Raw genomic sequence first — 17,809 nt, 5'->3', positions numbered from 1 at the left:
TTTACGCTCGCATATTACGACATTTCTGGAGACCGAAAATCTCCTCTCTAGAAACCAGCCTGGGTTTCGGAAACAACGATCGTCTGAAGCCTAGCTTTGTTCGTCCACGAGACCGAGAAAGTTGCAGATAAAGGCGGCCGATAGATGCCGCGTTCCTTGGCTTCCGGAAGGACTGTTCCGCACTGCACCTACTCAACAAAATACGAGCGCGTAGATCATACACCAACTGTAAGATGGGATGACAGCTGTACTCAGTTTCCGAACATGACCTAGAAAGTGACAAGAAAGCATCCCACCTGTCAATAATTTGATCTGTACCACTTGAATAACTACGGGATCGTCCTGCGTTTTGCTTCCATCTGATGAAAACCACTGCTCTACTTGTTCTCTGATGAGTCGTGATTTCATGTTGACCATGACAACGAATGCTGTTGTACCAGGTAATAGTGTGGATCGCGGGATAACTTCGTACTTGTACTCGAAACATCGAGGCTATTGATTTATCTAGTGAACAGCGGTTAGGCTGTAAGGAAAAATGGACATCCACATTATTGGAAAAGCACCTTTTTCGATTCGGGAAAGTTAAATGGAGGAGATCCTTCCACCTTTGAGGCAGACACAGAGATGGTTCCTTTGAAAGTAACACTACCGATTTCATCCCACGCTCCTCCGTAGCCTATGTCGCTAACACACGCTGTGCGGTGCCCTCGACTCGGAAGTAAGCGTGTTCGAATTTTGGTGGTGGAAAATTTTCGCTGCGACCACTTGGCCGGCCAGGGGAGAAGTAGTGATGGCGTAAAGTTCCTGATCGCCAATCTTTGCGCCAGGGTCTCGGATTAAACTCTAAACCTCTTCGAGGTGATCCTTCCGTCGGATGTGGACGTTAGGCACCGCAGTCCTCTTAGTGCTCCTCGAGAGGAGTAGGCTATGCGCCGGCACCGGGTTTCACCCTGTAAGTAGGCTGTTTAGGTTTTTATGTTGGTAACACCACGTAGCGCTCTGTATGAAAATCACTGACTGTGCTGTGTGCAGTCTGCGGCTGGTTGGCATTGTTGGAATATTCGCTATTGTAGTGTTGGGCAGTTGGATGTGAAAAGTGGTGCGTAGCGTTGCGCAGTTGGAGGTGAGCCGCCAGCAGTGGTGGATATGGGAAGAGAGATGGCAGAGTTTGGAGAGCGTACGATCTGGACGTGTGTCCGTCAGAAAACGAAATTTGTAAGACTGGATCTCATGACATGAACTGATATATATATATAATGACTTTTGAACACTATTAAGGTAAATACATTGTTTGTTCTCTATCAAAATCTTTAATTTGCTAACTATGCCTATCAGTAGTTAGTGCCTTCAGTAGCTAGAATCTTTTGTTTAGCTGGCAGTATTGGCGCTCGCTGTATTGCAGTAGTTCGAGTAACGAAGATTTTTGTGAGGTAAGTGATTCATGAAAGGTATAGGTTATTGTTAGTCACGGCCATTCTTTTGCAGGGATTATTGAAAGTCAGATTGCGTTGCGCTAAAAAATATTTTGTGTCAGTTTAGTGTTGATCAGAATAAGTAAAGAGAGAAATGTCTGAGTACGTTCAGTTCTGCTCAGCTGTTTGAAAATCAAATAACATAGTGCTTTACCAGCACTGTCATTCTTAATTTTTCTGAGGGGATGTTTCAACCATCTCTCATCCATCCGTCCACAACAACACAATCTCGACTAGAGATGGGCAAACTGAAACACGTAAATGTTTCGAAACAAATGAAACAGTACAATGTAATGTTTCGATACGGTGTTTCGAAACAGTGAAACAGTTTGTTTTGTAATCTAATAAACCTACACATTTAATCATCTTGAATGTCTACTGTATAAGTATGTCCATATAAACACAAATGAGGTGCGAGAGCGCTAATCATATCGCAGAAAGTATGAAACTATCACTTAGGCGTCTTGGCAGTTTCGTATTTCCTGCAGCAAATGCGCTGCTTTTGTGTCATGTGACTTTCATACTTTTCAATTGGCTGAGGAAAGCCTTAGTTGAAGACAGAAGAACCACCACGAACGGAACTGGAGGTGGGAGCAAACTGCAGAAACAACAGATATGCTACTCGGATTCCCACATTCCATTAGTATGGCTAATATACCCATCCTGCTAATTTCCATGCACACAAAGGGAATCATTGTGGATAATAGACACAGTGACTATAGACTCACAAATAATGCCATTAATTCGAATAAATAACAAAATATAACAGAAAAAAATTGTGTTTCAAGGTGTTTCGAACCGTTACTATGAATTTGCGATGCTTCCCGTTCACAATTACACTATCAGTGATATGTCAAACAGATTGCTTGCAATTATACCTACATCAAATTTATATACATGTCTAATAACTGTCACTCTACGCCTTTTTTTATTTAAAATGTCGTAGTCTTACTTGCGTTTCTTAATATGATTACTGTACACGAACAGAGAAGCGTATGTTATAAAAAAAAGTGTAATTTAACTGAATGATTTTCACATATTTATTATTTTGAATGCCAATAGTATGCGTTGTTTTATTGTTTGGTTAGTGTTTATAAAGCAGATGTTACGCCATTTCGGAATAGGACAGTCAGCTGGAAACGAAGCTTTATTTTCGGATATCTTGAGCTTCATGCTATTGCTTGTCAAAAGATTTCGACACTCTTGAAAGTGTTTCATGAAGTGGTATGTTGTGTTTCAGTACCTGTGCCGAGCCCGAATCTCGTCCGGCACAGAGCGGAATGAAACATCACTGTTTCGATACAATTAGTCCGTTGCAGGCGCAGGTGGACTGAAACAGTCTTATTTTGAAACAACGATACAGTTTCTGTGTCTGGCTCGAGATCCGAACAGGGGCGGAATGAAACACCACTGTTTCGAAACAGTGAACCATAGCCGTTCCTAAACACTGAAACAGTTCCAGGTATCGATACACTGTATCGAAACATAGAAACAGTGGCCAAGTCTAATCTCGACACTACACTGTATAAGCACTCATCACAAACAATCAAAATACGCAGATATACACTTGACAATTCATAACACGTCGGAGGAAGGCAACGTGAAACCACTTCCAATAGTATCTCGTCTAGAACGGTGGCGCAGGATTCCGGCGCCGGCTGCTCTCTTTCCCTAACTATGGAACTACTTTCACGTTTGATTTCCTCCCCTATCCTTCCCAATCAGAGCTCCGTCTTTACGATCTCGACGAGGCGTAAAATCCTAATGTTCCTCCTAACTTTCGAACTGTCATATCTTCAAGCGATACGAGACACTTTCCTTTTTATGCCTCACTGTTTATAATATTTCCACAATTACTATCGACACCATATCGCTCCTCGTCAAAGGAGAAAAAAATCATCTCATTCTGTGCCTCTAAACAAGATCTACCAGGTTAGAATTTCACTCGAATCCCGTTGCTAGCGTGACAGGGTAACCTGAATTCTGTAGAACATGCCTAGAGTTCGCTTGCAAAACTTGCTGCAAGTAAGCTATCAACGCAGTCTGGACATTCATTTTTGTATGGAAAGACAAAATGTCCAGAACTCATCAATAATCCCTGCTCCATAGATGGCAACTAGAAGTGAACGTACAGGGGTTGGATAAAAATATGGAAACAGCACGAGAAATGCATACTAGAACATAAATGCAGATGCTGGCAAAGTCTGCAGATTGCACTGTTGTATTTGTTCACCAACGACACCTGTGCAAAGTCCTCAATACGTTGCAAATGTCAGTCGTGATCGGAACAGTGTTCTGTGTAGTTGTGACTACATTACGTCGGAGCTAAATGAATCCGAATCTGGGCAAACTGTAGGTGCTCCTATGGAGGGTGTTTCAGTAACTGAGGAAGACGAAGTGTTGAGCATTTCCAGAAATACCGTATCGCAGATTTATGCCGCATACAGGGAAAGCGGAAAAACATCCGCTAAATCACAACGCGGACGAAGGTGTGTGTTAACTGGCAGACGTAATTGAAGAGGACGAAAGCTGCGAAAGCCACTACAGAACTTAGGGTCTAATGTCGTACCCGTGAACACTGTCAGCACCAAGACAACATGAAGGGACCTCAGAAAGCTGGAAACTGCAGGGCGAGCTGGAATTCCAAAATCACCCATTAGTGATTCAGTTTGCCTGTAATAAGAAAACATGATGCCGAAGCAATTAAAATGGTCTATTGAAGCAATGGAAGAAAGTCATTTGATCGGATGAGTGTTGTTGCACACTGTTTGGAGCTTATGACCGAGTTTACGTCACAAGAATAAAACATGGTGATGGTTTGGTAATGATTTGGGAAATCACAGCGTGGTATTCCATGGGCCCCATGAGTACTCTGCAAGATCGCGTTACGGCCAAGGATTATGTGCCCATTTTGGCTGATCAGGTCCATCCCATGGTACAGTGTTTGCTCCCCAGTGGTGCTGCTGTGTTCCAGGACGACAGTGTCCCTGTTGTCATAGTTCGCATCGTCCAGGACTGGTTTTGTGATCACGAGGGTGAACTGCCGCGTCTCCCCGGCCACCATCGTCACCAAATCTCAATATTTTCGAACGTTTGTGGTGTACTTTGGAGAGAATGGTGTGTGATCGCTATCCACCTTCGTCATCGTTACCTAAATTTGCCACTATTTTGCAGGAAGAATAGTATAAGATTCGCTGGAAAACCACAGATTAAGGGCATTTATCCATTCCGAGAGGTCTGGAAACTGTTTTGAATGTCTACAGTTTTCCCACGCCGTATTAGTGTTTCCCTCTTTTTGTCCACAGTATTTCGCCAGTTGCTCACTTACCAGACTTGTCTAAAAATTGTCTTGTCCTATCTTGAGTCCTATAGACAATCATTACGGAGCACACTCTTCTACAGCTATATTCTACGAAATCCTACAGTATGTTTGGAAGAGGGTGCTTTTCATTGCATCACGTTTGTGCTGTTATTTAGTGTAGAAAACACCTGCCGGGTATTTTCCGGTGCAGACAGCAGAGACGAGATCTTAACAAACCATGTGCCGGATCTCACTGCTTGCTAAAATTGAAACCTTTTCTAATGTATATAAGATTTTCGGGCATTGTTACACTAAAGGCAAGGCACTCAGTCTTCAGGCCACAAGTGGCCCATCGGGACCATCCGACTGCCGTGTCATCCTCAGCTGAGAATTCAGATAGGAGGGGTGTGTGGTCAACACACTGCTCTCCCTGTCGTTATGATGGTTTTCCTTGATTGGAGCCGCTACTAATCGGTCGAGTAGCTCCTCAATTGGCATCACGAGGCTGAGTGCACCCCGAAAAATGGCAACAGCGCATGACGGCCCGGATGGTCACCCATCCATGTACCTGCCACGCCCGACAGTGCTTAACTTCGGTGATCTGACGGGAACCGGTGTATCCATTGCGGTAAGGCCGTTGCCCATTGTTACACTAACGGAAAAAATAGCAACACCAAAAAATAATTAATGTAGAGCACTTAAATTTCGGGAATAGATTTGTCAGGGTAACATATTTAAGTGATTAACATTCCAAGGTCACATGTTAATGTAAACCCGACATGAGCCATTGCAACTGTGAAATGCTGGTACATTCATAACTGGTGTAGTCGCAGTAATGTTGAATGCAAGCGTTCAAACGTACATGCATTGTGTTCTACAAGTCCCGATGTCAGTTTGTGGGATGGAGTTCCATTCCGGTTGTACTTGGTTGGTCAAAACAGGGACGGTTAATACCGTTTTTCGATGACGCTGGAGTTGTCGTCCCATGTCCTGTATGTTCTGGATTGGAGACAGATCTGGTGATCGAGCAGGCCAACGCAACATGTTGACATACTGTGGAGCACGTTGGGTCACAACGGCGGTATGTAGGTAAGCGTTATCCTGTTAGATAAACACCCCCTGAAATTCTGTTCATGAATGGCAGCTCACCAGGCCTAATCACCAAATTGTCGATAATTTTACAGTCAGGCTGCGTGCTATAATCACTAGAGTGCTCCTCCTGTCCTATGAAACCGTACTTCAGACTGTAACTCCAAGTGTAGGTCCAGTGCGCCTAGAACGCAGACACGTTGGCTGCAGCCCTCAAATGGCCTTCTTCTAACCAACCCACCGCCATCACTGGCACGGAGACAGAAGCAGCTTTCATAGAAACACAGCAGACCTCCACTCTGCTCTCCAATGACCTCTTGCTTGACATCACTGAAGCCGCAGATGGCTGTGGTTTGGGATCAGTGGAATGTAAGCTCCAGGGCGTTTGGCTCGGAGCGTCCTTGAAGTAACCCATCTGTAACAGTTCGTTGTGCCGTTGTGATGCCAACTGCTGTTCAGATTGCTGCTGCAGATACAGTAAGATGCGCGAGATCCATACCCCACACGTGATAGTCTACCCTCTCTATACTGCCACGTGGCTGTCAAGAGACCTATCTTCCAGTGACCTCGTACATTCTCGTGACCACCACTGCCAGAAATCAGGTACAGTGGCTACGTTCGTCTGAAGTATTACTGCAATATCACAGATGGAACATCCGCCTTCTCGTAGCCCTATTACACGACCTAGTTCAAACTCAGTGAGGTGTTTATAATAGCGTCTTTGTCGCCTTAGAGGCATTCATGACTGACATCCACTCACCACGTCCAATCACAAAGGTAACCAACGCTCACGACCGTTACAGCGCGTATTTAAAGCAAACCTGATTTGCGATGCTCTTAAGCGACTATCGCGAAATTGGAATAGATATCATTCTTTCAGATGTAGAAACACGGCTGCCAACTTTCATTTATGTCCCATAACTCCTTAGCGTCGCGACTTTTTTTTTTCAGTGTATTTAGACAGACTCCATAATTGTCCGGCTCATTAAGAAGGCGTCTGCGCCACAATAAAACAGATTCAGACGTTCAAAATTAAGAAAATACGGAATTAAAAAATAAAAACTTCCATAACTTTCAAGGAAAGGAGAAATGCAAACGCAGAAGCACCTCTATTGAGGTACAGAGAAAATGTAAAATAAAGGAATGGGGAAGTACTGAGGAGAAAGAACGGAGGATAGCGATCCACAGCAAAATTGAATACATAGGCCGCAAATGGCCGAATTCGATGAAAAAGAGAAAGATGCAAAGTCGGATAATGCGTTTGTTGGTCAAGATTAACTGAGACATATCCCCCTTCAGCTCGAAATGTAGATTAGAAGGAAGCAAAACCTATGCATTGTCGTGTTATACGGGGAACGTTCGAGCCATGACGACGCGGAACCGAGCTTATCTCGTAACCGCAAGGAGATAATACATGACGTTTCAGCTGCAGACGTGACTTCGCGGGAGTGACATAACTGTTTATCGTGAGGAGGCGGTGTGACGCGCTCGCCAAAAATGGCTTACGGAAGATTTGTGACAAAGCTTCTCGAATAGCACCAGTATCTCCATCCGCATTTTGCTCGACGGTTGCATCAGTCGGCATTCCTCAGCACTCAGCACCCCCCCCCCCCCCACCGCCCCCGCTCCCCCTCTTGGTGACGTCGCGACTCATTCGACAAGCCCAGTTCTCCCACAATTAACGTAGTTCTCTCATTCTTCCAGTGACTGGTGAATCTTCTCCACCACGTGGTCTCAGCGCCGTGAACATCGCCACAGTGGAAAACGTGTATCGTTTGCGACGTCACCAACAGTGCTCGTTAATTAGGTAAGTACAGTGCTTACTAAATCAGATTTTTCTTTTGTGTATTCTAAGACGTCCACGATCTGCAGATCATGCTTCTACTTACATTATAGCGCCGCACTTAAGTTCGGTATGCATTTTACTTGGAAGGAACCTAACATGAAGGTGACAGAAATATGTAGGGTAATAGCATGGTAATTCGTATCTGTTCATTAGTGTCACTATTCGCTTAGTTCATCTCAATGTAAGTTTCTTGTGTCTTTAATACGTGTAGTTTTTTAACTATTGATACAGTTCGAGAAAATCGCTATCGAATTCGAAATGAACATTTTTTTTTTTTTTACATTTATCCATAGCCATACCCAGTTCAGGTTTGACAATAATTTACGAAAGTAATAAAACAAAAAAATGATGTTTCAAAGTGATGGTGAAACAAATATTGCTTTGAAAGTATTTACGAGTTTTATTCACCGCTGGCTTCGAGGCGGTTTCAGCACATGCTTCCAAAGATTTTTAACATTTGAATGTATAAAATTACTCCAGACAGTTCTAATTCTCTACATGGCTCATGTACTCAGCGTCGGAACAAGTAGTTGTGTGTGGAGCCTCGTAGTGCAATCTTGGAAATGTCAAAGAGAAGGCTGGTTAGTGCTATCTTCCTCCTTGGTAGGGACGTGTCTATAATGAAATTATATTCAGTGATCTTGTAGAGCAGTATAGTGTCTGTACTGTTATGCATAGCTATAACTGTGAAACGAAGGTACAGGCATAGATACTGCTTTATATGAACACCGCCAAAGACGCTGCAGATCTCCATATCCACATCCGATAGGTCCACTTACACCAATGTACTAAGCTTGATTCTACGGGACAGCCGGCCGTGGTGGCCAAGCGGTTAAAGGTGCTACAGTCTGGAACCGCGCGGCCGCTACGGTCGCAGGTTCGAATCCTGCCTCGGGCATGTATGTGTGTGATGTCCTGAGGTTAGTTAGGTTTAAGTAGTTCTAAGTTCTAGGGGACTGATGACCTTAGAAGTTAAGTCCCATAGTGCTCAGAGCCATTTGAACCATATACGGGACACTGCAGAGAGCGCCAGAGTCGAGACGCTGTTGCATTGAGTGGCATTTTGTACTGTTCATCACCTCTCCTTTTTGCCCGCTACGCCAAAGCCAAGAAATTTTCTTCCCCCACCAGGATTCACACACCTGCGTTCCTCCTCTGGGTAAACCCCAGCCACAGGGGTCGAGTCTACTGTCAATCTGAAACGGTCTAGAGACGGTGAAAAGCTAACTCCTTTAGTGAGAGTTCCATGTAAGTTAGGTATCGTGATCCGTGGACCAATGATCCGGTTTCGAATTCACACATAATACAGCTCCAGATTTGTCCTAGGAGTAACTCGTCAGTTAGGAAACAAATAGTCTCTGAATCTCAAAAGAAAGTCATTTGCTTCCCACAAGTACACTGCTGTTCCGTCTCTGAATGATGAGTCATTCAAAGACCAGAATATAACTAACACTGAGTAGCAGCTCCCGCTTGTGGAAGTCTGTCTCACTGCTAAATCGGCTGCCGAAAGTGCCGTACAGAGCAACCGTTACGACTAAAAGTATCGTGAGCCCACATCAGTACCACTGAACAAAACTCGAACTGTCTTACACAACAATACAAACTAAAACAGGGTTGGAAATCAGTCAGAAACTGCAGGTAACAGTTGAATTTGAAAATCGGCGTAACGACGATTTCAATGACGAGATTCGAACTGCTGGTCGGACCAAGGGACCAGGTTTTTTTTTTCCTGTAGAGGGCCAATGACCATCCCGAAGTGACGCCTCTGGAATCCTGGTTGTCAGAGGACGAACTACATAAACATTCGCAAACTATCTTTAGTCTGTTTGTTTCAAATACCACTTGAAACGCCATATCTACGTGCAGCAATCACTCCTGGATATCTGATGGTGGATTAATTCAGAAACGCGTAATATGAGCAATAAAGTCAATCTTCATCTGTCCTTTGACTTTTACCATTGCGACCCAGTTAGCCAGAATGCAGAATTACTGATTAGAATTGTGACCCTGCCGTAGCAACTGCGGTTCTTCTTCGACAAATAAATAAACGTCTGATGACGTATTCTGAGTATTTCCATTCATTCATTCAGAAACGCCATATGGAATAATGTTCTGGAGTAATTCGTCTTGAAGAAGGAAAATCTTGATCGCTCAGAAACGTGCTGTAGGAATAACGTGTGTTCATTCACGATAATAGTGTAGACATCTGCTCAAGATTTCGTTATTCTGACTACTGATTCACAGTAGCCTAAATCTATTCTCTCATGAAGTTTGTTTTAAATAATGCACTGTAGTTCGAAAGGAACAATGAGGACAAAATTACAATATCATAAGAAAAAATGGCATTTATTACTCTACATCAAAGTTATCTTTAGCACAAAAAGGGGTGCACAGTGCACCCTCTGATACAAAATGTCTGACAGACACGGAAGTGAAATTTAAAAACGAACTGACAGACTATCTTCTTGACACCTCCTTCTATTCCACAGAATAATTTCTGCTATTTTACTATGTAAAAGGCGGTGAGTAGGAATTAGTAACTCAAATCTCTATTTAAATTTTTTTTTAAATTCTAAGTAATCAGCATCTAGGTATATTTTGCATATGAATGTGTAACATGAATGTATAATGTCTCTTCCACACCATTACGATTAGTCGTTCAAATGACCCATGGAACATGAAACTAACTCGTCCAAAATAGTTTTGGTGTCAACGACGTTCTTTGTCCAATAGAGGTGCGCCACATGTGATTCCACTGCAGAGAAGCAGGATCCCTGATTTCTAATGATAATGTCAATGTACTACATATCCCTCAGACAAATACCGAAACAATTAAGAAGTCGATATATTTTACAAAATTAAAATTTCATAGCTGTTGACCAAACAGAATTGGTCCCGAGTTCGAGTCTCGGTCGGGCACACAGTTTTAATCTGCCAGGAAGTTTCATATCAGCGCACACTCCGCTGCAAAGTGAAAAATCTCATTCTGGAATTTGTGTTAATTTCATTAATTGATCTTCTAGAAGACTCATGGTTTGTTACAAATTTTAACGTTTCACTATAGCATTTAGCATAGTCATTGTGATTGGAACTCATTTTGGGTTTTACCTCGTTAGAGCTCCCAAAAAGCATTAATTATGGTTTGCACTTTTATAATTGTATTCATTTTCTAAGACAAAATCATACCATAAGCGCCAAGTATTTCATTTGCCTTATGTGAATATACTCGCATTACAGGAGATGGTTGATCCTAAAATTTACTCTTATCCATGACTGGAAAAAACAATTTGAAAACAATTCTGTGTGCCCTATGTTGTGAGCAATAATTTTCCAAGACAATCGACAATATACCGTGCCCATAAAGTCTCCACTTACTGGGTCAGACTCACTTTAAAACGCCTACAAATTCTTTACAGAGGGACCATCTCCATTGCTAGCCCTGAATTGAGAACTGTTAGCAACTATTTAGCCTTTCCACTTCCACCACTCCTTTCCGAAGAAAAATTCTGCATTTCCAATCAAAATAAAAGAATTTGTCTGTCGTCAATTGTGAGAGTTAACTGATCACATACCAACGGAACAGCAGATGGAAGTTTCTTTTTTAGTGAATATCTGGGAAATAATCTTTCAGAATAATTCGTATCGATGCGAAATCGAGCAAGCCAGTGTCGTTAGTCGTTATCACTACCCATCATAGCTAAGTAGTGACTCACGCACTACATAACATTTGTAAAGTAACATCTTATTAGACTGATTTATCGTCGACAGTTACGTAAGTCAAGTGATAAGAAGAAGCCGTCATCCAATCATTCCTCATTCTTGCTCACCGCATGTTACGACCTTGAGAGAGCGGAATAAGTAGTAAACTGCAAACGGTGCGGTATCAGAGCTGTCCTCTGCTACCAGCCGTTTAACACGTAATTAATAACTCTTAACGAGTGTAGGAAGAGATTACGAGCCTAAAGTGTTTATATTACTGGTATTTTGTGATACTGTCGATGCTCCTTCATTAAGTCGTTTGTTACTTACAGCTCGAAGGGACATCACATAACTCTGAGTATTTACAAGTTAACAGTATTCACCTCTGTAACAGAGTATCTTTTGTGTCGACCATCTCTCTGAATACAGCACTACTCCTATAATTACATTTGGCCTAATCTGTTCGTAGTTCGAGTGGATGTCACTAGTACTTCATCGACAGATCAAAACACTGGAACAAGCTTTTCCACGAATGCAATACACGATAAGGTACATGCTTATATAAAGAGTTACTGAAGTAAAATAGGACAATGAACCTTTTGAACGTTGTTCTATAGCTCTTGGAATGGAGAGTATAGTGGTGTGACATGTGTTAAGATTTACATTTTAAATATTCGCAGGAAGGCGGGATATGTGCAGAATTTGTGGGCTAAGGCTATAGGTTCAATGTAATTTCACCTTCATTTGACATGAATGTCACTTTAAGAAATAGAGCTCCTTTTTGTCACTGGACTTGGCCTTCACGTTTAGCATGTTTCCCACCTTTTCTTCTAATAGTTTCATTGCAAGCTTTATCAATTTACACCTGAACGCCTTATTCCTGGTGCTCTCTAATGTAGTTGAAAGAAATACATCATTCCATTAAAAATCTATAGTATAAATATCTTGGACAGTACAAAAATGAGAATATTAACAACGTAGTTAAACACTTGCCCATTGGTGTACAGCTAGTCTTTGGAAACGTTTATCAGTTTACGAAACCTTAAGAGATGAAATAGTAGAGGCAGCAGAGGATCGAATAGGTAAAAAGACAAGGCCCAGTAGAAATGCTTGGATAACGCAAGAGATACTGAAGCAGGCGGAAGAGAATACAAACATTTAAAAAATCAGATCGACAGGAAGTGCAAAATGTCTAAGCAGACTAGCTAGAGGACAAATATAATGTAAGTATTTAGAAGCGTATTTCGTTAGAGGAAAATCAAAGAGGCCTTTGGGGAAAAGAGAAGCAGCTGTATGAACATCATGAGCTCAGAAGGGAAACCAGCTCTAAGCAGAGAAGGGAAAGCTGCAAGACGAAAGGGGTTTATGGGAGGGTCTGTAAAGGGAGATGAAATTGAAGGCAATTTTATAGACAGGGAAGTGGGCGAAAATGAAGATGAGATGGGATGTATGATACTGCGAGAAGAATTTGACAGAGCTCTAAAAGATTTAAATCGAAATAAGGCCCGGGAGAAGAAGATATCCCGTCAGAACTACTGATAGCCATGGGAGAGCCAGCCATGACAAAATTCTTGCATCTGCTGTGCAAGATGTATGAGACAGAAGAAATATCCTCAGACTTCAAGAAGAATGTGGTAATTCCAGTTCCAAAGAAAGCAGTTGCAGACAGGCAGGAAAGTTACCGAACTATCGTTTTGATAAGTCATGGTTGCAAAATATTAACAAGAATTCTTTACAGAAGAATGGAAAAACTGACAGAAGCCGACCTCGGGGAAGATCAGTTTGGATTCCGGCGAAATATAGTGACATGCGAGGCAATACTGACCCTAAGATTTATCTTAGAAGATAGGTTAAGGAAAGGCAAACGTACATTTATAGCATTTGTGGACTTGGAGAAAGAGCGAAAGGCTATTTACAACATCTACAGAAGCCACGCGGCAGTAACAAGAGTGGAGAGACATGAAAGCGAGCAGTGACTGAGAAAGGAGTGAGAGTGCTGTAGACTGTCCTCGATGTTATTCGGCCTGTATACTTAAGAAGCAGTAAAGGAAACCAAAGAAAAATTCGGAGTAGCAATTAAAGTTCAGGGAAAAGAAATAAAAACTCTGAGGTTTGCCGATGACATTGTAATTCTATCAGAGACAGCAAAGGGCTTGGAAGAGCAGTTGAACGGTACGGACAGTGTCTTGAAAGGTGTGTACAAGCTGAACTTCAACAAAAGCAAAACAATGATAATGGAATGTAGTCGAATTAAATTAGGTGATTCTAAGGGACTTAGGTTAGGAAATGAGACACTTAAAATGGTAGATGAGTTTTTCTGTTTCGGCAGCAAAATAATTGATGATGGCCGAAGTAGAAAGGATGTGAAGTGTAGACTGGCAATGGAAAGAGAAGTATCTCTGAAGAAGAGAAATTTTTTAACATCGAAAATAGATGTTATGAAGTCTTTTCTGAAAGTATTTGTCCGGAATGTAGTCACGTGTGGGAGCGAAATATGGGCGAAAACAGTTTTACAAATAGAGAAGAGAAGCTTTCTAAATGTGGTGCTACAAAAGAATGTTGAAGATCAGATGATTAGATCATGTAACTAATGAGGAAATACTGAGTAGAATTGGGGAGACAAGAAATTTGTGGCACAACTTGATCGAAAGAAGGAATCGGTTGTTAGGACACGTTCTAAGATATCAAAGGATCATCAATTTAGTATTGGAGGGAAGAGTGTGTGTGGGGGTGGGGGGGGGGGGAAGTTGTATAAGGAGAATAAAGCGATGAATGCAGTAAGCAGATTCAAAATGACGTAGGTCGCAGTAATTATTCGGAGGTGGAGAGGCTCGCACAGGATAGAGTAACATGGAGAGCTCCATCAAACCAGGCTTCGGACCGGTAACCACAACAACATGGATGTCAACGTTACATGACTCGACTCATACTGAATTGAATGATGTGAGTTTCAGTTAAGTCATACTCGCAGAAATCCGTTACAGTAAAACACACATTCAGCTTCCTGATTGTAGCGCACAGTGGTATAGTAGATTTGCCACTCTCCTTTCTCTGTATCCGAGCTCTACTGAAATATAAATAATATGCCAGACTAGCCGCAGCACTTACTGGAATCTGAGAACCAGGGCGTGATGCCGTCCCAAGTGGTGGGTTCTACGGATGCTGCCAGCAACAAGATTGACACCAGTAGACACATGGCAAACTGTAAGTGAGGCGCACCTGCAACACAAGACACAAAAGACGTTCGCTAGCTCACAAGAACAGTTTTCTGTGCCTTTTCCAATGCGTTTATTAACCAAAAACTTATTTGAGAATGATTGAGGACGAAGTAGAGAAGTTGTGTGAGGAGGGAAAGCAAGAGAGTTTAACCAAGACAGTATCGGCAACGGAACAGTAGCAAAAGCATGTAAAGCAACTAGCCGTGGCCGCCTTGGAGGAATCAGCCCAGCTCCTCACTGCTCTCCGAACACCTTATCAGAGTGGCCAGGATTCGGCTTTAATCATGGTTCTCCCGGATAACTCCAGAAACATCCAAAATAATTGTAACAGACAAAGATATTAAATTAATAGCGATTAACTATACAAGAATTCTCAAATTGCCAAAGTTTTAATGATTTTTGTAAAGCAGTCGGAGTGACGACACTAGGCACCGAATCTTAAATGACTCTGCAAAGTGGATCTTTGAAGCAAACCGAAGCACTTTTTCAACGAAAAGTCAGGCTACTGGAGATGAAACGTGTCAAATTCGCAGTAGTGAGCAACAAAACACAGGTTATTCATTGTGGTAAGTTTAGTGTGCATGAGTGATGCTTTGGATCCTACTATCCCTAGATTACTAAACCCTTGTAAAATTTAGGCCTGCAGTAAGGTGTATGAAATAGGACATTTCGTACTTAATTTGATATATAGCATACCGTACCACTGGATATTTAATAATTGCAATTAACTGAAGCATAATCTATAAATTATGACTTCCTTTGAATAAAATGTGGGACAGTAAACTTAACGATGGTTTAGTAGCGATGTAACATAATCCTCCCTTTAGAGTTCTTGGGTTAATTATTATGTGCAGGCTTAAAGTTACAGAAAGGTGTGACGTGAATTGAGGCAGCTGATTCCCTCCTTTTCTGTCAGTGTTATAAAGGGAAACGATTTCGCCTTTTTTGTGCTCAGACAGCAGTATTTTTCCGCTAGTTCTGTTTGTATGAAAGTAATTCATTTAATTGTGTTATAGTTATTGGTTACAAGGTATAGACTGTCCATTACTTGTACTCGGTTTCCCTTTCTCTGCGGATGTGAAGATGATCACCACTGACCGAAAACGATAGACTACGGGCAATTTATTTTTTGGGTGGAGGGCGGAGGGGGTCGTAGACTGTAATAAATGAAACAAGTTCTGAATTTCCTGTACTACTATTCTAATTCGCGACTATGTCGCAGCTTGTGAAATACTGCATATTCTCCTTCCTACTCAATTCGAAAATTCTCCGTTGGAATAATGTTTTCATATCAATTCTATCAACGCGTTGCATCTAACTTTATTACAAAAACATCAACACAATATCGGCATACAGCGAATTATCCTGTCCTTAAAATAAGTGAAACGATTGTTTGAAAAGAACAGCCCATCGCCTGTTACATGACAATTTTTTTTATTGGGTATCCCTCTAGACTTCATCTTATAATACGTAATTCTCCTACCCGCTATGCATCCCAGGGAAACGAATCGGGCTCGGGGTTGAATCGCACAAGCTTCTAATTAGTTACTTCTTTTGAGAAAGTATCCTTGTCGCAACCGTGGTTTAAATGAAGACAAGCACCGGTTTTCTTAGAGGATCTGCCAAACAATTAGTTCTGATGTGCATACGTGACAGGCACTGAACACTTAATCAATAGATTACAGCCGTAACTGCATAGAAAACAGAAAAATAAGCAATAAATAAATAAATATGTTACCACCCATAGGAACCTTTCTGTAAGCGACGTTGTTAAAATGAGTCTACAAAGGAAATACCTACGAAACACTTGTGCAACCCGCTTTAAAGTGTGTGCGACTCATAACACATACGAATAACGTATAAAAAGAAGAGCACACAGGGATTTTTTTTCTGGGAGAGTGTTACTGAATTGTTAAAGCACCCGACCTGGTAGACCTTTGAAGATTGAGACAAACTATACCGTGAGAGTCTTCTTAGTCAGCTTTAAGTGAGGAATCTAGGGATATCCTACAACTCCATACGTATCGTTCCCATAGGGACCGCGAATATAGGACTGGACAAACATAGTACACACAGAAGCATGTAAGCAAAATGTAGTTATTCATCCCGCCCACCATACGAGAACGGAACGGCACTGTGGTGCAATGGGAAGTATCTTTTTCATGCATTGCAGGCGGTTTGCAGAGTAGATAGACAAATATGTCCGTAGAAAACTATGCAAGGCACGATGACAGATGTGCTCGTCGGCTACCGTGATCGTTGGCAGTTTCAGTGAAAGTCCAACGTTTCAGCCAATATTTCAGGGGGCTTTCATCAAAGGCAACAAGACCACCTGTAACAGTGACCAAAACGATGGACGTGTGACAACTCGGCACGGCAAAGATTCCGAAGATTTTTATTGAAATTACGGTACATACTTGATAATCCCTTTTGGGGCAACGTAGCAAACTTACGAGTGAGATGGCTTGCTGCGATGCCTCCAGCTGAAGCGGACCCGTCGCCGGCGCAGCTGTGTCGGCACTGGAGAGCCGCGCCTACCAGAGCACGCCGCAGCGGCAGCCGCTATTGGTCGGTCACTGCTTGCGCCGGCGGTGGCTGCCGCGTCGAGTCACCGGCGTCCACTAGGCCGGTCCTCCCTCATCTCGACACCGGCTCCTGTCAACAGGATGCGGGACGTTTTTCTCTTCCCTGCTCCGTGTCACTGCCCACTGAGGTCACTCCTGTGTAGCACTCCGCTTCTGGCAAACGCATTTGCTTTTAGGAAGGACCTTTCGCTCAGCAGCTGATTTGAAACGTCCTGGAAGATTAAAACAGTGCGCCAGAGCGAGACTCGAATTTTCAATCATATCTTTTGCAGGAAAAACTCTTACTTTGACACTGTACCACACAAGCGGCTTGTAGCAAAATTGCGTGCTTATGGAATATCGTCTCAGTTATGTGACTGGATTTGTGATTTCCTGTCGGAGAGGTCACAGTTCGTAGTAATTGACGAAAAGTCATCGAGTAACACAGAAGTGATTTCTGGCGTCCGAAAGGTAGTGTTATAGGCCCTTTGCTGTTCCTTATCTATACAAACGATTTGGGAGACAATCTGAGCAGCCGTCAGGTTGTTTCCAGATGACGCTGTCGTTTATCGACTAATAAAGTCAAATGGCTCCGAGCACTATGGGACTTAACTTCTGAG

At 42.4% G+C, this 17,809-nt stretch overlaps 1 protein-coding gene and 1 pseudogene across 2 annotated transcripts in view; both read right to left on the bottom strand.

Annotated features, from left to right (window-relative positions):
- The window catches only part of LOC126188040 (laminin subunit gamma-1-like), a 330,648-nt gene extending 313,440 nt beyond the window's left edge, over nucleotides 1–17,208 (bottom strand). For both annotated transcript variants that reach the window (XR_007537820.1, XM_049929467.1), the window contains exons 1-2: nucleotides 17,079–17,208; nucleotides 14,516–14,626 (exon numbers count right to left, since the gene is read on the bottom strand). Coding sequence is in view for 1 of the 2 variants with exons in the window: in XM_049929467.1 (XP_049785424.1) it covers nucleotides 14,516–14,603 (88 nt within the window). In the remaining variant the exon portion in view is untranslated. The remainder of the gene's footprint in view (nucleotides 1–14,515; nucleotides 14,627–17,078) is intronic.
- On the bottom strand, nucleotides 5,298–5,415 carry LOC126189785 (5S ribosomal RNA; annotated as a pseudogene).
- Nucleotides 17,209–17,809: the final 601 nt, after the last annotated feature.

This window comes from Schistocerca cancellata, chromosome 5 (genome assembly GCF_023864275.1).
Source record: "Schistocerca cancellata isolate TAMUIC-IGC-003103 chromosome 5, iqSchCanc2.1, whole genome shotgun sequence".
NCBI lineage: Eukaryota > Metazoa > Arthropoda > Insecta > Orthoptera > Acrididae > Schistocerca > Schistocerca cancellata.
This window is presented reverse-complemented; position numbering and strand designations above follow the sequence as displayed.